General features: G+C 36.4%; 3 protein-coding genes across 9 annotated transcripts in view; 1 reads left to right on the top strand and 2 right to left on the bottom strand.

The window, feature by feature from the left end:
• Positions 1 to 10: 10 nt before the first annotated feature.
• Positions 11 to 3,569, bottom strand: LOC122536502 (chromatin modification-related protein MEAF6). The gene is made up of 4 exons (XM_043668917.1): positions 3,371 to 3,569; positions 2,298 to 2,501; positions 2,005 to 2,041; positions 11 to 508 (listed from the first exon to the last, which is right to left on the bottom strand). Exons 1-4 carry the CDS (start codon positions 3,440 to 3,442, stop codon positions 174 to 176), a joined length of 648 nt encoding a protein of 215 aa, XP_043524852.1. The 5' UTR covers positions 3,443 to 3,569; the 3' UTR covers positions 11 to 173.
• Positions 3,570 to 4,425: 856 nt separating this feature from the next.
• On the top strand, positions 4,426 to 10,649 carry LOC122536492 (bifunctional 3'-phosphoadenosine 5'-phosphosulfate synthase 2-like). Of its 3 annotated transcripts, none has more exons than XM_043668897.1 (10): positions 4,426 to 4,596; positions 6,672 to 6,842; positions 7,193 to 7,718; positions 8,243 to 8,343; positions 8,660 to 8,847; positions 9,196 to 9,442; positions 9,542 to 9,748; positions 9,909 to 10,014; positions 10,094 to 10,270; positions 10,348 to 10,649. In XM_043668897.1, the coding sequence occupies exons 1-10, from the start codon at positions 4,549 to 4,551 to the stop codon at positions 10,443 to 10,445; spliced, it is 1,869 nt and encodes a 622-aa protein (XP_043524832.1). In that variant the 5' UTR covers positions 4,426 to 4,548; the 3' UTR covers positions 10,446 to 10,649. The 3 variants fall into 3 exon arrangements, with proteins under 3 accessions (XP_043524832.1, XP_043524833.1, XP_043524831.1); XM_043668898.1 differs by having other exon boundaries at positions 4,431 to 4,576; XM_043668896.1 differs by lacking the exon at positions 4,426 to 4,596 and adding an exon at positions 6,201 to 6,308.
• Positions 10,650 to 10,940: 291 nt separating this feature from the next.
• LOC122536491 (NACHT domain- and WD repeat-containing protein 1) overlaps positions 10,941 to 20,458 on the bottom strand; it is a 29,626-nt gene continuing 20,108 nt past the window's right edge. For all 5 annotated transcript variants that reach the window (XM_043668891.1, XM_043668893.1, XM_043668894.1 and 2 more), the window contains 14 exons: positions 19,114 to 19,271; positions 18,566 to 18,958; positions 17,584 to 17,994; positions 17,072 to 17,418; positions 15,975 to 16,505; positions 15,496 to 15,736; positions 14,731 to 14,914; positions 14,131 to 14,605; positions 13,359 to 13,665; positions 12,927 to 13,152; positions 12,281 to 12,476; positions 11,610 to 12,132; positions 11,208 to 11,474; positions 10,941 to 11,032 (listed from right to left, as the gene is read on the bottom strand). In XM_043668891.1, coding sequence (XP_043524826.1) covers positions 11,019 to 11,032; positions 11,208 to 11,474; positions 11,610 to 12,132; positions 12,281 to 12,476; positions 12,927 to 13,152; positions 13,359 to 13,665; positions 14,131 to 14,605; positions 14,731 to 14,914; positions 15,496 to 15,736; positions 15,975 to 16,505; positions 17,072 to 17,418; positions 17,584 to 17,994; positions 18,566 to 18,958; positions 19,114 to 19,271 — 4,273 coding nt within the window. In that variant the 3' untranslated portion in view covers positions 10,941 to 11,018. The remainder of the gene's footprint in view (positions 11,033 to 11,207; positions 11,475 to 11,609; positions 12,133 to 12,280; positions 12,477 to 12,926; positions 13,153 to 13,358; positions 13,666 to 14,130; positions 14,606 to 14,730; positions 14,915 to 15,495; positions 15,737 to 15,974; positions 16,506 to 17,071; positions 17,419 to 17,583; positions 17,995 to 18,565; positions 18,959 to 19,113; positions 19,272 to 20,458) is intronic.

Here is a 20,458-nt window from a genome sequence, read left to right as displayed (position 1 = left end):
CCCCGTGTCTGAAAGTTAGTGTTTATCGTAAAAAAAAAAAAAAAAAAAAAATAAAAAAGAAAAGAAAAGAAGCGAGATCTGATACATCGACGGAATGGAACAAAGAGGGAGATGTTCCGCTGATAGTCCTCGCCCGATGGACCCGTTTGGAGATGACGGCTGTTCTGGTTGTTCTACCTGTTCCTGGACCTCTTGTTGCTATTCTTTTTCGCGTTGTTGCCAGACTTATTTTTCGAGGGTTCTTTGCCGGTGTTCTCCTTCAAGGAGACGTGCTCCAGGCTGCCGTTGCTCGCGTGCCCGTTCGCGAATTGTCTAGCGATCTCGGCCGAGGTGGCGACGGATCCATTCTGGCTGTACTGGCCAGTCACCGAGTGATTTTTCCCGGACGTCTCCTTGTTACCGTTGCCGTTGCCACTATTGGCGGTGGTCCCGTGTGAATTAACGAGGCTGCAATTGTCCTCGCTACCGCTGTTGCCGATCTGCGACTCCGATTCACTGTACCGGTCAACTGGAATCAAGTTCACAATGGGAAAACCGCGAATCGGCACGCGGCTCGATCCACCGAATCATCGAATGATTGATTAGCCGATTGTTTGCACGATCGACAGTTCGGTACGGTTTTGTTCGACGGACCAAGTGAATTGACCGATTAGTCGTCGAGTTGAGCAATTAATCAGTCAAGGATCGTTCAATCGATTCAATCGTTTCGTTAGAACATACTTTGGCTTTCGTTTGATCGATTAAACTGTCGATAAACAATCGAGGAATTTTGAAATTTTCGAAAGCTGAAAGAAAAAAAAAGAACGTCAGACACATTTGCAACATTTACGAGTCCGCGAGTTTTGGAACATCGAGAACAATTATCGAAATTCTTTTGTATCGCAAATTTAACATCTGCTAAATCTTCGCAGCAGATCTTGGAGAATTGAACGAGAGGAACTTGAAATTTCCAGTCGATAAAACTGGAAATTCCAAGATTAGAATTGATATACACTGATTGTTTAATCGATCAAAACCTACGTTTCTATATTCCTCAGCATTCTGCAATTTTAAGAAACTACCTAGAAGCAAAGCGAGTACATGAGAGAACGTTTACCGTGATAGAACGATGTTTACATGAAAATGGAAGAAATGTATGATACCAGAATTATCGCATTTTGATCGACTTAATATCGTTATAAATACTTGTTTTCTGAGCAAAGATTCTCTTCTCTACGTTGAGAGTATAAAAGAAACGTTTCTGTTATACCCACATTAATACAGAAAACTGTGGATTTATTATTTAAAGCTAAGATACAGAGGAAAGATAAATATAGAAAATAAAGATAACAATGCCAAGCTAACGTCTTTTTCTACACTGTTCAACATATACAAAAAAAGCAAATTACAAGTTACAACTACTGACATACAAATGTAGAACAAAGCAATGCTAGCAGATAGAACCGTTAGAATCGAGTAACTTTTTTTATCTTTTTTTTTTTTATATAAAACTTCGAAACAGGTAAGAGAAATAGATATTGAATTTATTTGTAATTAGATACAGAAAAAAGACGAATATAAACAGAGAAAAATCAATATATATCAAAAAGTTAGTTTCAAAAAGTTTGACAAACGAGTTATCATCGAAACAGAGACTGAAAAAATGAATAAAGATTCACTTGTAACTTAAATACAGAATTTAAAAAATTATCCCGTCAAAAATTCGGAGCAATAATGAATGTTCTTCGAATCTCTTTTTTTTTTTTTTTGTCACTCTAACCAATTGTGCTTCGTAACAATTCTCATTTATTATGCTCGTTTTTTTTTTTCTTTTGGAAGACAGATCGATACATTGAAAAGAAAAAGAAATACAATCAAGGATATAACTTAAAAACTAAAAAGAATTATTTCCAAGGAGAGAGGACAAAAAGAAAAGTTGGAAAGGATGATAGGATGAAAAATAAGTTGTACTCTTTTTTTCTTTAAAGAATTAACTATCTCAGGAATATCCATTGAGGTCCTTACTTTTTTCCTGGGTGTTCTCGACGAGTCCACTGACTGCCTGTAAAAACATAATACTTTCAATTTATTGAGATTCAATAAAATATTTTAAAATGCTAGTGTCATTGCTCATTCTCTCTAGTTCATACGTCTATTGAAAACAATGAAATTTTTATTACAAGCATACCAAATTTATACTTTTTTTTGAAATGTTACAATTTTTAATTGATTTTTTATGATTAGTATTTTGAGTAAAAAACTCTGGACTGAAAATAAGAGTGTTTATTTTGAAAAGGTATAAAATAAAATGTACTAACAGCCATAGAGGTGATAGAAGATTTAGAAAATAGCCTTTCAGCTTCTTTGAATTTCCTATTTCGTTTATCTGCTTTACTATTAGTATTTTTATTGCTTGCTAAATATCTGTCCCAACCACGTATTATATTACCATACAATTGTGTATCTTCCAAATAACTACCTTCGAATGCATAGATCTGGCGTTCTAAATTGGCAAGAGTGTCCTGCAAAATTTGAAAATCTTATAAAACATACAAAATAAATTAGTCTTGATATTTAGTTAAAAAAAAAAAAAAAAAAGAGTGATCTCAATACTACAAAAAAGACAATAGTCATTAAAATTATACTCATTAAAATTTCACTGCTCTTTTGTAAATATTGAAAATTTATAAGTTGTTATAAATCCTTGTACAGATAAAAATGAGAAACATTAATTTATTATCTAAACAGATTTATTTCTTAATATATCATACAAGAAAATCAATATATTGTTACAAATATTATTTAAAACATTAAACAGACACATTAGTATTATTCGTACGTTAATATAATGTAGTACAGATTCTTTTACATAATATTAAAAAACATATTCAATGGTAGAAGTATAAATAATATGCAAGTTTGTTAAATGATGACAATTATCTTCAATCCTATGTAAAAGATGATATAAAACGGAAAAGAAAATTATTATTCTATTCTTCAAAGAAATCTGTAATGATACCAAATACAAGTAACAAATATATTTGCTAATATGAAAATTTAGACATTGATATTACAAAAAATAACTTGAAACATTTTCAATTCAATTAACAAGAACAAGTATTTTGTATTAACAATAGTTAATCATTCAGAAAGATAAGTAAAACAGGAAGTAAAAGCATTAATTATTATTAAAAAAATTGAGAGCTTACGTCAACATAACCTCGCAATGTCTAAAAAAGAATGCAAACAGTTTAAACTGATAATTCAGCTAATAAATAAATTTGTACTATTTTACAATAATATTGCTCGTACTCAATAACTCGTGTATGATGGAAATCTAAATGGAAATGTATTAGAAGAGACGCAGTTTGACAATTGCTTCAATACTTACGGCTATTTCTGCTTTTCTTTTCACTAATTCGGCGAGTTCTGCTCGCAAATCGACGGAGGATTTCGTCGACATTATGCGTTTAAATATACTGATACAACAATAACAACAAATTGGACTCTTTTTGCGTAAATATCGTCTTTACATACAACGAACAGTAGGTTTGAACGAAAACTTTTCGATCAACTTGAAGTTGCCGCCGTCTGAACTCTACGCCATGGCCGAGTTGTTCGACTTTATAGTATCGATATAAAAGCAGCCATATTTGAATTTAAAAAGCGAATCAAATGTAATTTCTTTGAAGCACTTCGCTTTGTTTTAATTATTAATGATAAAATGGTAAATCAACACGACATTATAATAAAATTATAAACTACATTTCACGTTTGTAACTTCATTTTTCCTATCTGCCTCTATGTCTCAAGTCCCCGTTTCATTAAAATATGGATTTACGTGGGCTGTAATTAGTATTTCATTGCCGCGTACTTCCATTCAAGGGGAAAAAAAAAAAAACGCGAAAGAACAAAGTTCCAAATCACTAATATTAACTATAAATTGTGCCGTAATCATACAACCCAGTTCCCATCGGAGCGATGATGAAAGAAAATTGTAATTGCTACAATCACTCGCAAATTACAGGACGTAACAACATCCAATCGCAGAATATTAATATTCCGTGGCACCTGAAATAGAAAAAAAAAAGAAAAAAAGATGTATCGTGCTGATTAAAAATCATTCTTCAACCATGTTCCTTTTACATTTACGTCAAAAGGAAAATTCAAACATACGACCAGAGGGAATTATACAATTTGTAATTAAGAGTTATTGCTAACTATTACGTCGATCTGATACAGTTCGAAGCGAATCGCGAGAAAATTTCGTCGTCCTCGAGTTTTTCCAACGGCGGCTCGAGTTTTTCTATTGTTCAGGGACAAGAATGGAAAAAACAGGGAAAAGAGAGCGAGAGAGGACTGCGTGTAATTCATCCCCTCTCATATAAGCGATAGACGACGTCTTGACACTTGCCGGTGATATATGAGAAAGAACACGTGTCACCAGGAACTCAGTACATCCGCGCAGGTCATTATTATCAATTCGTGAATTTCGAACTGAGTTTGAATTCAGTATTGTACATTCATTTCAAGGCAGGAAATTGCAGGAAGAGAAGTCTCTGGAGGAGAATGGACCACGAAAATGAAGCTGAGCAATGTAATAGAGAAACTAATCGCGTGAGTTTACGTTGACAATAGGAAAAACTTTACTATAGAGAACAAATTTCTAAAGAAATGCAAGATCTATAAAAATTCTATGAAAAATTGTACAAATTGTTCGCGTGCATTCGAATGTGTGTATAATTGTGTTAAATTTAAAAACTGTAACTGAACTATGATACTTGGAATTAATTTTATAAATAAAATGAAGAAGTTAAGTTATTTTTTGTTTCGAACAAAATAGACGTTTATAATATCTTTGCACGCTATATATATAGCTTCTAATGATTAAAATTTTCGGCAGCCTATTTTCAAAATCTTCGCAAAAATATGTTGATTACATTATTATGAAACTAGGTTGCGAGTCATTATTCGCGAGTTCTCTGTTTTTTCCATTTGCAGAGATAAATGATTAATCACACGCACGTAACACGTATTAAGCAAACGAATGTGTAAAAAAAAATTCCACGTGTTTCGCTTTTTTTCTTCAAGATCTTATGCAATCTCGTCAAATTACAATTCTGCCTTTTTCTACCAACTTCTTGTACAAATTCAACAAATTTCTCTCTATAAAATTTACGTGTATTTCGGTGGTTTTAGAGTTTCCAAACGCTTAAACGATCTGAAATCACATTCAAACGATATATTGTATTTTACTGATAGCGTTTTAAATTTAAATTAAATAGAGAAGTCAATCATATCTGATCTTAGATAATAACTTTTACATTAAGGTATTTTTTTTTAAAAATCTCGATCTGCTATAATAAATTATAATGCCAATCAATCTCGAGAGAGTAGAGTGACGTGGAGATAAAGTTTGAAATTCATATTTTACACGTGGACCTTTTTTCTACCTGTAGAGTAGAACTCTGTTTATATACTAGCCCTGAATTTGTCTGAACCAAATTTTAGTCAATGCCTTATTAAACGAACTCTTGCATTCTGCTCTTTGTATCTTCAAAAATATCGTCCCCTTTTTAGTTAAATTATGTTTTAGCTAGTTAGTTAGACTGAACAGACACACAAACGTAGTTTGACGTTTATTTGCCTAGAAATTTAAATGTTTTAATTCACGTGCTGAGTAAAGTTGAATGATACACGTCAAGTTATGTATACACTGTTAGTTCCTGTTTATGATTTCTAATTTCCGATATTCCAACTATTACGAGAAATTCTTCGATCCCCACCGGCGAACCAAGTTACTTTCCTTTTCACTTTCTCGCTTAACAGACGGAACTTAAGTCTCTGGCAGTCAATTCAAAACTCACACGTGGATACTTCCTTTCTCAGTGTCTCTTGTACGAAATTAAAGATCTGGACAATACTACTTGACCGTATCTGAATCAATATTATACGATCTAATCTTAGATAATAACTGATCAAGATCAAGTCTGTTCATTTGGACAAAAATAAATTAGTCAAATTTAATCTAAATACAATCTAAATACAATTTAATCTAAATCTGAATACAATCTAAATACAATATAGACTAAACTTTTAATCTAAATATAATATAAACTAAACTTTCAATCTAAATACAATATAAACTAAACTTTCAATCTAAATATAATATAAACTAAATATTGCAAGACAAAGTAGATCAAAGACAGTTTAGATCAAAGTTTAGATCAAAGACAGTTTAGATCAAAGTTAGTTATTAAACATCACGCACAATGGGAATATACACGAAGTCTCCGTTGGAAAATCGAAATGCGCAAAGAAATAATCAGGTGAAGATTTTCCAATAATTCATTGATTTTCAGTTCAATTATTTCAATTGAATACTTATGACAGTTCAATGGTTTCAAATTGGATGAAGCAGACTGCCTTCTACTTCATATGATTAAATGATGAAAATTTAAATTATTAAATTGGAGTTAAATAGAATTAGAATTCTTATTTATTGAGAGCCCCGTTCAAATCCTTATATTGCAGAGATAATTTCTTAATCTAGAGCTATATGGTTTTATCTATACAATGCCAGTTAAGCATTTAAGCATCATCAGGCGCAGCGATCATACTTTGAAAAATAATTCTATCTCCACGTATTTCTGCTGCCTGGGGAATGACAATGTAAAATTTCCATTTTTCAGGTACTCGCGACGAATGTGATCAAGCAAGTGCACCACGTGTCGAGGGAAAGACGAGGAGGAACCTATGGGAAGTTCAAGGGATTCCGTGGATGTACAATTTGGCTGACAGGGCTCTCCGGTGCTGGGAAGACTTCCATTTCGTTTCAGCTCGAGAACTACCTTGTTTCTCGGGTGAGCTTCCTAAATTCCTAGTTTCCTGAATTGCTAAATTCCTAAATTCCTAAATTCCCAAATTCCCAAATTCCCAAATTCCCAAATTCCCAAATTCCCAAATTTCCAAATTCCTAAATTCCTAAATTCCTAAATTCCCAAATTCATAAATTCCCAAATTCCCAAATTCCCAAATTCCCAAATTCCTAAATTCCTAAATTCCTAAATTCCCAAATTCTTCCTGAAGGAATTCCTAGATTCTCAAGTTCCTGAATTGCCAAATTTTCAAATGTCTCGAATTCTCGGATCGTCGAAAGTGCCTGAAGGCACTGCTTGCTTCGCTCGCGATCACTCATCTCTTCCTCTCTCAGGGAATACCAGCTTATAGCCTCGACGGTGACAACCTCCGCCATGGTTTAAACCGGGATCTCGGCTTCAGCAAAGAGGACCGCGAAGAAAACGTGCGAAGGGCGGCGGAGGTGGCGAAATTGTTCTCCGACTGCGGCGTGATCGCCATCTGCAGCTTCGTCTCGCCGTTCGAAGCAGACAGAAGGCTGGCAAGGACGATACACGAGGACTTCGATCTCAAGTTCTTCGAAGTCTTCGTGCAAGCCTCCGTGGAGACCTGCGAGGCCCGAGATGTGAAAGGTCTTTACGAGAAGGCCAGGAAGGGGATCATCAAGAGCTTCACCGGCATCGGGCAGAATTACGAAACGCCTAAAGATCCCGACCTCGTTGTGAATACGGAGGTTCATGACTTGGAGGCCTCGACGAAGATGCTGATCGACTTCTTGAGAGTGCAGAAAGTCCTCCCAGAGTTTGGAGAAACGGTCGATGAGCTGTTTGTCGACGAGAAAGAGATGGAAAGGGCGAAGAAGGAAGCGGAGAATTTTCCTAGTACGTTGGAGCCTTTTATTATTATTATTATTATTATTATTATCTATCTCATTTTAATCCTTGAGAGCTATTTGTATAAGATAATTAGTTAAGATATTACGAAAGATATTTACAACCCAACATATTTTTGAACTGTTACTTAAACAGACAACATTTTTCAGCTTCATTGTCAAGATACGTATACGTGGAGATAAGATAGAGAAGAGTCTCTTCCAAACTGATAGAGGCTATGATTATTACGATAACATTTAAAATGAATTTACATTGTTTAGATGAAACGCATATTTCATTTCAATCACGTCAAATTGACAAGGTTTCCGGATAAACAATTCGTTTACTGACTACGTCAGTCTATCGAGTAAATATTTTCTAATGTTATCTTCTTGAAGAATCGACGATTGAGGCAAATTGAAACAACGACTTAAATAAAATAAAATAATAATAAAAAAATATTTAAATTAAAGTAAAGAACAATGACATGAAACTATGACTAATTTAAGAATGTCGTATGTGATTAATTTAAGGTATCGAAATCACTGATATCGACTTGCAATGGGTTCAAGTGCTCGCTGAAGGTTGGGCAGCTCCACTTAAGGGTTTCATGAGAGAAGATCAATATTTGCGAGTGAGTATGATATTTTATATTTTTTATATTGAAAATACGTAAAGGAACAGGAAGAAATAGTTATCTATATTAGTTATAAAAAAAAAAAAAACACTTCCAAGTTGTGATTACTTTCTCCGAATGTGATAAAATATTGAAGATAAAAAATTAAGAATATAAAAATTCTAATATAAAAATTCTATAAAATGGTTATCTGCAAACTGCAGGCATAGTCTCTAAAAAGTTCCAGATAAATTAGATAAGTTAGATTATTATCAAAAAGTTACTATCAAAACGAAATAAAAAAAAAAGAACGATTACTGTTTTTTTTTATCAGTGTCAACATTTCAACATTATTGAACACGATGGAGGCGTCATTAATCAATCGATACCTATCGTACTTCCAGTCAACGCAACTCAGAAAGAAACATGCGCCAATGCATCAGCGTTGGTCTTAAAACACAAACATCGAGACATCGCAATTCTCAGAAGACCCGAATTTTTCGCCCATAGGAAAGAAGAAAGGTTGATACCTCATTTATTCCATTTCTTTTTCCAAATTTTAAACATTTTCTCCTTCTCGCTTATTGTTAGAAAATTTAACAAATTCGTTATGTTTAATTGTTCTTAAATATTCGCTGCTTGCTTGCAAGAGACGTTAGGGGACCAAAAGAAATTCAAAAAAGTTATAAACACAAGTAGAGGGATATAAAATACTGGTAACCTTTTCTAAAGAGATTTTAAAGAAAAAGGGAATAGATAAATTTTCTTTTTTAAAGAGAAATTCCAAAGACACAGCTGCAGTAATAGCTAACAACTTCTTGATAAATTGAGTGGCAACAAACTTGCCTTAAAAGAGAAAATCGTGAACAGATGTAGCAGAGAATTCGGGACAAACAATCCTGGACATCCTTACGTCAGGATGATCCAGGAATCGGGTGACTGGCTGGTCGGTGGTGAATTAGAAGTTTTGGAGAGGATCAGATGGAACGATGGTCTCGACAGATACAGACTCACCCCAAACGAAATTCGTAGAAAGTCCAGAGAAATGGGCGCGGACGCTGTTTTCGCTTTCCAGCTGAGAAATCCGATACACAATGGCCACGCGCTCTTAATTCAGGTTTGTTTTATTACATTTTTTTTTTTTCTCTTTATTGTGAAGTGAGAACTGCCGTCATTCCTTATATGAAACGTGCGGCTGTATCTTGTTTTTAATCAGGATACAAGAAGATATCTCGTGGAAGAACGTGGCTTTAACAAACCAGTTCTTTTGCTGCATCCTCTGGGAGGATGGACAAAAGACGACGACGTACCCCTACATGTGAGAATAAATCAACACCGAAGCGTTCTTGAGGAAGGTGTACTACACGAAGACACCATCCTTGCCATTTTTCCAAGTCCAATGCTTTACGCTGGCCCTACAGAGGTATTATCTCTCTCTCTCTCTCTCTCTCTCTCTCTCTCTCTCTCTCTCTCTGAACTTTTCTAATTAACGTCAGAAAAAAATTAAAAATTAAAAAAAGGACGTCATACTCATATTAAAGTTATTAGAGTGGAGAGTGAATCTGTTCTTCGTTCGATTTTAGGTGCAGTGGCACGCTAAAGGAAGAATGATGGCAGGCGCAAACTTTTTCATCGTTGGCCGTGATCCTGCGGGTTTGCCGCATCCGGATAAGTCTAAAACTCCCGATGGTAGTACTTGAATTAATTAATCAATCAATAGTGATGTTTATCGCCTGTACGAGAAATTTGATATCATTGCTTACTTTAGGAAATTTGTACGACGAGACGCACGGCTCGAGGGTTCTGTCCATGGCGCCAGGCCTTCAGGATCTCGAAATAATTCCATTTAGGGTAGCAGCTTACGACAGTAAAGCGAAAAAAATGGCATTCTTCGAACAGAAACGATCGCAGGATTTTATTTTCATATCGGGAACTAAAATGCGAAGTGAGTTGTACATTTTATTATACTCTTGTATTAGCACTGGATAGGATATCAGTAAATATTCATTACGATTATTTCAGATTTGGCAAAAGCAGGTGAAAATCCACCGGAAGGATTCATGGCGCCGAAAGCATGGCAAATCGTCTCCGACTACTATCAAAAGCAGCTGAAAAATTAATTCTAAGCTAGCGTCAGCCGTAACTTTCACGTTAAAGGGTATATAGTGTTTACACGGACAAAATAACAACGTTATCTTTTGTTGAAGTTTAATTTAATAATCAAAATTATAAATGAAATCGTTACGTCGTGTGCACGGAAAATGACTCATTGTCACTGTTCATTTATAAAAGGCAATAATCTCATTAAAATACAAGTAAAGTACTATCGAAATAATTCATTTATAATCTTCTTCAAAAATAATCCTCGAAATAGGTCGGGAATGGGGGATGAAAATAAATTAATTGAATTTATTTCTTCTCTAATATCGATATACATACACGTGTGTACCTATGTTTATTTATATATGTATATATTTACGTTTATTGCATCACACACGAAAAATTCGTAATTTATAGCTTTAATCTCAGGGGCGTGCGCCTTCGTTTAGATTCTCCTTTTGTATTATTTTTTTCTTTTTTTTTTTTTTTTTTTTTTTTTTTTTTTTTTTTTTTAATTTTTCGAAAGACAGTGGAAAAAGAAGAAGGTACGAAGATTAGGATTTAGTCCGTTTAGTTTCTACCAAGGTATTATTTTAATCTGGTACACCTATAAATTTATTTTAATTAGATATTTAATATTTTGAACCACTACCAACATGCAGTAAATTGTTTTGTAGATCGTACGGTATCGTTTAAAAAAGTATCTCTGAAAAGATAATAAAACCCAGAAAAAAAAAAGAATGAAACTTTAACATTAACAGTAACACATTTGTTAAACTTGCCTTCTTCCTCAGAATCGGATATTCGCGTAGCCTGCAAGGAGCTTTGTTTCGACAGAGTTCTACCGTGAGCACGAGGTCTAGCAGGCGGCGATTGTTTGTTCCAAAGAGCTTCGAGCTGATCGAAATGTTGCGACTGAGCAAGAGCAGCTTGTTCCGGCCCTAAACCGGACGGGCTACTCGTCAATCCGACTTTGCTAATCTCGTCCATGGAAGCGCTTACGCTAAATCGTCGTTGTAAACCGTCCTCCACCGACGACGTCAAGATTCCTGAAATTACACGATGGCTCTCCCAATTTTTGTAGACAAACTCATAACAAGAGAAAGAAATGAAGACGTTAGTAGAGTTATTTAACTCGATAGAATTAGATCTAGAAAGCTCTAATTTAGAAAGTTAGGAAATACCTGATGTAAGATGGCCATATTTCCTATGCCACGTGTCGCTATCTAATGACACTTCTTTCTTCAATAATCTCTTATTCGGTCTCTTTCGTGGCCTCAAATCTCTAGTATCGCACCAAGGCGCCACATAATCCGGCAGTTTGACATACTGTGCCGGAGTATTGTGCAAACATAGAATGGGCATGCATTTGTGCTCGAGTAAATACAACGCGAGCCTCGACAGATCGGTAGCCAGTTCCACACCTAACACAGGAACGTGCAGCATTATGCTACTCAGTGAACAGCCCTTTTTCGTGTCCCAGATGATCAGACTCTTGTCCTCGCTTCCAGACGCAGCCAATGTTCCATCGCCCGACAGTTTCACGCACGTTATGTATCCTAGATGACCTTTCAGAGTGTGCAGATCGCTACCGGTATTGATATCCCAGACGATTAGATTGGCATCCCTCGAGCCAGAGACTACGATTGATTTGTCGAGCACCGAAACTGCGACGCAGGTGACGTGATCCGTGTGACCAACGAGAACCTGTGTCAAATCCAACAAAATTTCTCGCGCTTTCACTTTCACATTGCTGCTTAGTGGAGGCTTAGACAATAAAGAATGCGTAAACAATTTGGCTCGGAAATATCACTACATATTTATCAAATTATCAAATATATCTTGCACGCTATACCTGCGATAATTTGCCACCGGCAAGCTGCCACACTTTCAAACTCATGTCTCTCGAGCCGGTGATCAATGAGCGAGAATCCGGAGTGACAACTAGGCAAGTGATTTCTTGAGAATGCGACACTTGGTACTTTTCTTCCGGGCCGGCTCCTAAACTTACTATTCTTAATTGATTGTCTCCTGTTCCACATACTCCGTATCTGAAGTTTTAATTCGCATTATTATCATTATATTATAATACTTAAACATATTTAAATTAAATTTAAATTAAACATATTTAAATTAAATTTAAATTAAACATATTTAAATTAAAAATAAATATTTATTTATTGTATTATATATTTATTTTATGAATATTTATAGTATTTAAATATATATTACATATTTAAATTAAAAATAAATATTTATTTTTAATTTAAATATTATTATAGTATTATTATTATTTAAGTACTATTTAAGTACTATTTATTTTAGTATTATTATTATTATTATTATTATTATTATTATTATTATTATTATTATTATTATTATTATTATTATTATTATTATTTTAGTATTACTATTATTTAAGTATTATACATTTATTTTATGAATATTTAAATTACTATCATAATATTACGATCATTAGTAAATATTAGTGAATCGTGTACCTCATATCAGAAGAAACTGTGAAACACCGTCCAGGCCCACACACTGACTGAATTAGGGTGGCAGTGTCAGCTGCCCAGACTCGAATCGAACCAGCCCTATCAGAACTGATTATCCTTCGGCCGTCGAACATAGCCGTCACAGCAGTGACAGGTGCCTGGTGTTTAAACGTCGATACCAGTAAACCTAAAGTCAGGCCCCAAACGCGAACTGTCTTGTCCTCGGAACCTGTTTTCCAATTGGATTCCTCGTTACTGAACGCCAATTGAACAAATTTAAGCGGTCAAGTCGATTTCAATTTAAACACATGTAGCATGTGCTGCAATTATGAACAACACTGTTATTCACTTTCAATGAGCGTTTCAAACGAGCTGATCTCTAAGCTATAGCGTTAATAAAACAAACTTGTTTTCAATTTCTATCTATACACCCACCGGAAGCAACAAATAAACCAGAAGCTGAGAATGCAATGCAGGTGACACTAGCGATATGTCCTTCGAAAGTGGAAAGCAGCTCATGAGTATTCAATTGCCAGAGATTTACGAGAGAATCGACTCCGCCGGTAACCGCCATTGCCCCGTCCCTGGATATATCCAAGCATGATATGGGAGCAGTGTGCGGGTGTAACGTTACTTCTTTCATGGACTTTTGGGGTTTAGTGTGGGCCTCCTCGCCACGAAAACTCCAATAAGCCACCCGATCACCGGAAGCTGTTATCAGGAAGTCGTCCTTTTCCGTCACCTTTCCGAAAAAATTTCATTCCAGGCTTAACATAAAAGTTTCACAGACATTTCTTACTGTTTTTTACAACTTACTATCATATACCGTGACGATTCACCGCGGTTTATTTTCGTTTCGATAATCGATCAAGCTATTCCTCTAACTGCGAGAAATTGAATACTCTAAAGAAGCAGCTCTATTTGAGGGAGCACAGTCGCTGTAACTGCTTTGTAAAGCTACTGCGACTAGCAGTAAGAAAATAACTAAATTCTCTTTCAAAGTTCGCTTTATCAACTTTCCAGACGACCTAACACCAAGCAAGTCTGATATAGATCATACAAACCGATTCGGAGAAATACAACTTTAACAAGTGAAAGAGAGCAACTAACACAAGATTGAAACTAAAACTACCATTAGTAAAGTCTCTAAAATTTCTATGAAATACTATTCGTACATTGTTGTCGTTAATTCAATGTGTGCTTTTACCTTGACAGCGGTAACATCTGCACTGGGATTTGTCGGCAACGTTCTTGTCAATCTTCCGCTATGCATGTCAAACACAGAAACCTTGCCCTTGGTTCCTCCAGCAATCGCTCTTCTACAATCCCTCGCCAAGCAGATACTCCTCACTTCGCCTTGATGCCCTCTCAACGTATGAATCTCAGTCCCTGTCGCCAACGATCTCAAATACAACTTTTGATCCTCGCAGGCCGCCAACAGGAACACCGAGTCCGCTGACACGTCGAGCATCGTCACAGCAGATGGTAAAACAATGCTCTTCAACAGTGTGAATCGTTCCAGACACCAGAGGCAAACTGTACAGTCCGAGGAACCGGAAACGAGGATCTCCCCCGCAGAATCGACGCGAATGGAGTTCACTGGTCCTCTGTGGTGGTCCACCTTGATGAGAACATCGCCGGTCAGAAGACTGGTGACGATTATTCTGGAATCTTCCCCGCCGCTAGAGAAAAGGAACAGAAAATAAATAAATAAAAATAAATACGATTAAGCGTGCCTCTTTCATGTGTTGTAGTAGGAGGAAAGCGACTATGTTCCCTTATCGATTCCTATGATAAAACTATGAACCTGACAATCACTGAATTCTTGAGCGCGGACGTCAAGCACAGAACTGGGGCGATGTGTTCTTGGATTCTCAGCTTCAAAGTCAATTCTTTCATGTCCCAGACTATGATCGATGTGTCTTCGGAGCCTGTCAGTAGATACTGCGAGTGTTGCGTCACGGCTAAACACGAGATCGGGTTCGAATGTCCTGGAAAAATATTTTTCAAGGGAAATATATTTCAAACGAAATCTCGTTTCGTCGAAGTTCGAATTTGACGAATTCCTAATTTCTGTTTGAAATGATCAGGGAATAATTATTTAATTTTCACTTTTAATATTTCGTGATCTTAAAGAGACACACGGATGTTACCTATACTTTAGATATCGGCGGAAATACGAGAAATTCGCGTTACATCGCGAGGAGATCAATATCTCTGACTTATATTGAATTCCATCGTCGTTCTTTTATGAAATGGCGAGAAATACCACAGTGATATGATATCACGTGCTTAAAATGGCACTTCAAGTACTATCTACATTGGCCGGATTATATTCTCGTAAAAACCGTGACCCGATTTTGAATTGCAAATTCGAATGGCGCTGCCGTTCGAATAATCTTTAAATGCAAATTCAGATACAAACGAAGGCTTCTCGCTGCTTTTTCTCATTTCTCATTAGCTAATGCTGATGCTCTTTAAAAGAAAATAGTATTTATTACACTATTTTGCAAGATAATCGATTAGAGCTTTGCGTGCAAAGAACAATTGCTTGAAGGAATTTGGTAGTTACCTTTGAAGGTATGAACCAATTGTCCAGACATCACGTGCCATAACTGAGCATCCCCTTGGAAAGGGACAATGATAACATGTTGCCCTGAAGGAGCAGCCTCGACCAGTTTCACGCCTTGCGGGCAAGACAAAGTGCGAATTTGAAGAGGTAGAGGCGGTTGAAGCCATCCATTTAATGGTACCAATAACGGTGCTGTATAACCATCGCACCACGCCATCGCCGCTGTAACCATTCTACTGACCTTGAATCATAAAAATATTTTACAACTTTAACTTTTTTTATTACTTAAACTCAAGATAGGTGCAATTATTTTTTATTTAGATCTATTTTTATTAAGAGTCTTTATATTTAATTACAGAATACATGCTATTCCATCTACGTCAGCTCTGATTACCAAAAAGATTTCCACCTTGATGACAACAACTTTTCCCACTTATGTTTTCATCATTATCCTAACAAGGCAATAATCAATTTCTCACCAAATCACCGCCATCTTCAGCCACAGGTCTAAGCCAACAGATCAGCTGCGCCCCGAGTTGAAGAGGATCTCTCGTCAAAATGTCACTGGACTTTCTCACCGTGTAGTAAACCAATTCCAAATCCCTCTCCAGCAAATACTTCCTCGAGTGTTCGAGGACACATCTTAGGTAACTGACGGAGATCATTTGCACGGCTGCCAGAAGGAAATCGAACGCGCAGACGGCCAGCTTCTTCAGCTTCTCCACGTCTCCAGCTCGCAGCAAATGTAACCAAGCTTCCTCCACGTGTCTCAAGTTGTACGCTGTGTCTTGCGACCTCGGTCTGCTCTGGAATGGCGTCTGCTTCTTCGGAGTCTCCTCCTCAGGCGAAGATTTATCATCGTTCTCCCCGAAATCTTCCGTGAAAAAGAGATTCGCCAATTCGCCGTGGTAGCTCTTCAATATTTCCTGATTGGGGAAGTATCTCTTTCGAGCTAGGTCGCGGATCGGATAACGCCACGAGAATAACAGCCTTCCGCTCATCACGCGCACCTGCAAACAACGAATGAATGATCGATAACTACCAAATTAGTGTAACTGTCCGAAAGTTCACGGAGAAACGTTTAATTAACATAAAATTTTCTTTCTTACGAATTTGTCTAAAGGTACTAAAAACCAATTAATATATATGTATGTAGAGAGAGAGAGAGAGAGAGAGTGACGATCTTTTAATATTTTTAATATTAATAAATATTAATAAGTATTAATTAATAAACATTTTTAATATTAATAAATATATAAGCATTGATAAATATTAATTAATAAATATTTAAATATTGATAAATATTAATTAATAAATATTTTTAATATTAATAAATATATAAGCATTGATAAATATTAATTAATAAATATTTAAATATTGATAAATATTAATTAATAAATATTTTTAATATTAATAAATATATAAGCATTGATAAATATTAATTAATAAATATTTAAATATTGATAAATATTAATTAATAAATATTTTTAATATTAATAAATATTTAAATACTAATAAATATTTTTAATATTAATAAATATTTGAACATTCCTCTGTCAGAGTGAGAAATAGTTACCTTGAGGAATTCGTTGAAGGTTCTCCTAACCAAGCACCAGGTACTAAAATTGAACAAACCGTCGTTCAAAAACAGTGGCCCGTCTCCTCCAGTTGGCATGATCACTTCGAGAATCTCCGTCTCCGACAAACCATACTCCGTCGAAGCCAGAATGGCCCCGATTCTGTTAGCCGCGCGTTCACCTATTAATCTCTCCAACGTGCCGAAAACTTTCTCCGTCTCGTGGAAATCTATGCCCGGGTCCTGCAGCTCGATTAAAATCTCGCTGCTGCGCAGCCTTTCTTTCTGTACCGGGGTGAGACGCAGTACCTCCGGTGGAAAGGCTGTAGTCACGATTAAATGCACTCCTGAAAGTTGAAACAAGAAACAAGGAAATTACGTTTCTCTTTATTTTGCTTTCGAAATTCGTTCGAAATTTAAACACGAAAAAATACACGGAGAATTTTTAAATTATTATCTGTCTATTCAAAGAGTATGACTCTGCATATGAATGTTGGTTTAATTGAGTTCACCTGGTGGAAGATTCAGGGGCAACCAGGACAGAGCAGCGACGATGTCGCAATCGAGGGGATGCAATCGATGAAGATCGTCGAGGAGAATGACCAACTGCTCCTTCATCGGTTCCTCCTCGATCCGTCTCATAATTTGACCCAGCCAATTGTTCAGATAAAGAGGATCGAACGAGGCATCTTGAGGAAGATTCCCGTCCAACGAACCGGATAGGAAACCCACGTGTTGACAAAGCACTCGAAGTAGCTCGAGACTGTACGCCGATCGAGGAGTGGAAGCGCAGAGCCGGACCACCCTGAAAGTGGCGCAATCCAACCAGGAGGAGGCATCCGCGTATATTCTTGACAATAACGATGATTTCCCAGAGTATTTGCCGCCCTTTATTAGTATCGGGCCGTGTTTTTGCGATTTACCTGTCAAACGCACGTACATAATCATTTGCAAGAATTTTAACACTTGCATTGATGTTGACTAAAAGAAACAAATTCCATCTTTTATAAAATGATCGTTCTCGATTTTTATCATTTCTTTAAGTGACTTCAATCGCAGATAAAATATTGTAATTTCTCGCAGTCTTTATTTCCTTTCTGGCTATATACACGATCCAGATCTCTTGAAAGTAAATTGCCTCGTGAAATATAAATTAACGGCTAGACAAGCTGTGTTGGGAGCTGTTGCTTTAACACAGCTTAACAAATTTAATACACTTTAAATCACAAAGCGAACAGTCGTGCACGCGCATCTACCTTTAATATCCTCAAAGCATACAAAGGATCATGGTTCTGGATAACTTAAGAGGATGAATTCAATATTTTAATTAACGTCTCTGCCACGCTGTGCATTCACTTTTAAAATTCTCTCACTTTGAAAGCAGTACAATGATTAATTCCAAGTTTTTCCCCTCCCGTCCCTTGAAGACTCTCAAAAATCGTAAACCACAGTTACAAGCCTACTACAGCAAGCGAAAAGAAATCGAACGGTTACCGGCTATCAAGGTCTCCTTGATCCTCTCGACATTCTCGTTCTCTTCGCTAGGTTTAACCTCTCGAAGGAGCGCCAAATGCATCAAACTCTCCGCGTAGATCTCCTGCACCATCTTCTTTTTACTCTTGATCTCCGGGTCGGCCTCGATCGAGCTGTTCACCAGATTCTGCACGCGATTCACCACGAGACGGCAAAGATGCGCCAGGTAACCCTTGTGTGACCTGTTATCGGGATTGATTCCACCTTGTTTCTGATCCACTTCCACGTTGATTATGTTGTCAGGTGGCAAACGGCTGTTCACTAACGACTTTAACGAGGCCACTGCTCTGGCTGCCTTTTTCCCCTTCCACGAACGTGTCACCGCTATCACGCCTTCGCCTGTTTCGTCCAGCTCTGCAAAAAAAAAGAAAGAATCGTTCTACAGTCATCAAATTAATCGAAGAAACTAATACTCACACGCTCGTTAGAGGAGGACTGAAAATTGTCTAAAAGTGTCTGAAATTGATTTTTATTTCTATATTTCGAGGAAGGAATCCTCGCTTACTTACTCAAGGCGTATTCAAGCTGTCTCTCCGCAGTGCTTCTCAGTATATTCTTAACTTCTTCGTTGTCAGGTTGTTCGGAAATCGCAGCTTCCGCGGCCTTTTTCAACGCCTCCCTTATCGAGGCCTCCGAATTCTGCCAGCTGCCCTCTGATGTTTCCAATCTGTCAATTCAATAAAGAAATTAATAACATTCACCAACGTAATATTGATTAATAGCGAGGCTTAGAACAGGACACTGCACACATGAGTACCTGTTTAAAAAAAAAAAAAAACAGAACCCCCCAATGTGTAACCAATGCAACCAAATAATATCAACTCACAAATACTACGTCCAAAATAGGCAAAAATACAAAATAACATCACCAGCAAGCCTGACGTCACAGAAATACATAGAACAATGTCCCGAACTATCCAAAGGAAACCAACATCTACCATAAGACACAATCGTCTAGAATGTTAACCATAAATTAAAAAAAAAGAAAAGAAAACATAAAGTATCAACTCATCAAGTACCACGTCCAAAATAGGCAAAAATANTAGGCAAAAATACAAAATAACATCACCAGCAGCCCTGACGTCACAGAAACACATAGAACAATGTCCTGAACTATCCAAAGGAAACCAACATCTACCATAAGACACAATCGTCTAGGACGTTAACCATAAATTAAAAAAAAAGAAAAGAAAACATAAAGTATCAACTCATCAAGTACCACGTCCAAAATAGGCAAAAATACAAAATAACATCACCAGCAGCCCTGACGTCACAGAAACACATAGAACAATGTCCTGAACTATCCAAAGGAAACCAACATCTACCATAAGACACAATCGTCTAGGACGTTAACCATAAATTAAAAAAAAAAAAAGAAAAGAAAACATAAAGTATCAATTAATCAGGTCAATTTAATTGTTAATCAAATTATGTTGATCAATTGTTAATTAAATTAAGCTGGCTGACAGCACAAAATTGATTAACAAAGAATGATGGAAATTTTAATCGTTATTAAGTCGGGAAGAGCTGAAACTAAAATTAAATTTCTCATCGAGTTAGAAGACAACTCGTGCACATCAAATCATCGTGTTCCCATCGTCTTCACTCGGAATGAAATTTGGCCAAGTCGATTTGGCGAAAGACGTTGTGGAACAACGAAATTCAAACTTCGAGAAACCCTTATCAACGTCGTTATGCGTCGTTTCTCGCATGCGAGTATTCCCCGGTGGGAAACAAGGTAGAGAGAGAAAGAGAGAGAGAGAGGGAGAGTCGAAGAGGGAAGTCGCGAGACAAAAGTGATTGTGGAGGCTTTAGAAGGGCAGAGAAGAAAATGAGCAAGGATAAAAAACAAAA

This window comes from Frieseomelitta varia, unplaced genomic scaffold, assembly GCF_011392965.1.
Source record: "Frieseomelitta varia isolate USP_RPSP 00005682 unplaced genomic scaffold, Fvar_1.2 scaffold_842, whole genome shotgun sequence".
Taxonomy (NCBI): Eukaryota; Metazoa; Arthropoda; class Insecta; order Hymenoptera; family Apidae; genus Frieseomelitta; species Frieseomelitta varia.
This window is presented reverse-complemented; position numbering and strand designations above follow the sequence as displayed.

Bases quoted from the DNA above. Each gene is read 5' to 3' on its own strand.
- LOC122536502 (XM_043668917.1), bottom strand. From the start codon at position 3,442: ATGTCGACGAAATCCTCCGTCGATTTGCGAGCAGAACTCGCCGAATTA. The intron at 2,502-3,370 runs GTAAGTATTGAA...CAAATTTTGCAG, and splicing joins AAAGAAAAGCAGAAATAGCC to GACACTCTTGCCAATTTAGA. The intron at 509-2,004 runs GTAAGGACCTCA...ACTTGATTCCAG, and splicing joins CGAGAACACCCAGGAAAAAA to TTGACCGGTACAGTGAATCG.
- LOC122536492 (XM_043668896.1), top strand. From the start codon at position 6,252: ATGGGAATATACACGAAGTCTCCGTTGGAAAATCGAAATGCGCAAAGA. The intron at 6,309-6,671 runs GTGAAGATTTTC...TCCATTTTTCAG, and splicing joins ATGCGCAAAGAAATAATCAG to GTACTCGCGACGAATGTGAT. The intron at 8,848-9,195 runs GTTGATACCTCA...AATCGTGAACAG, and splicing joins GCCCATAGGAAAGAAGAAAG to ATGTAGCAGAGAATTCGGGA.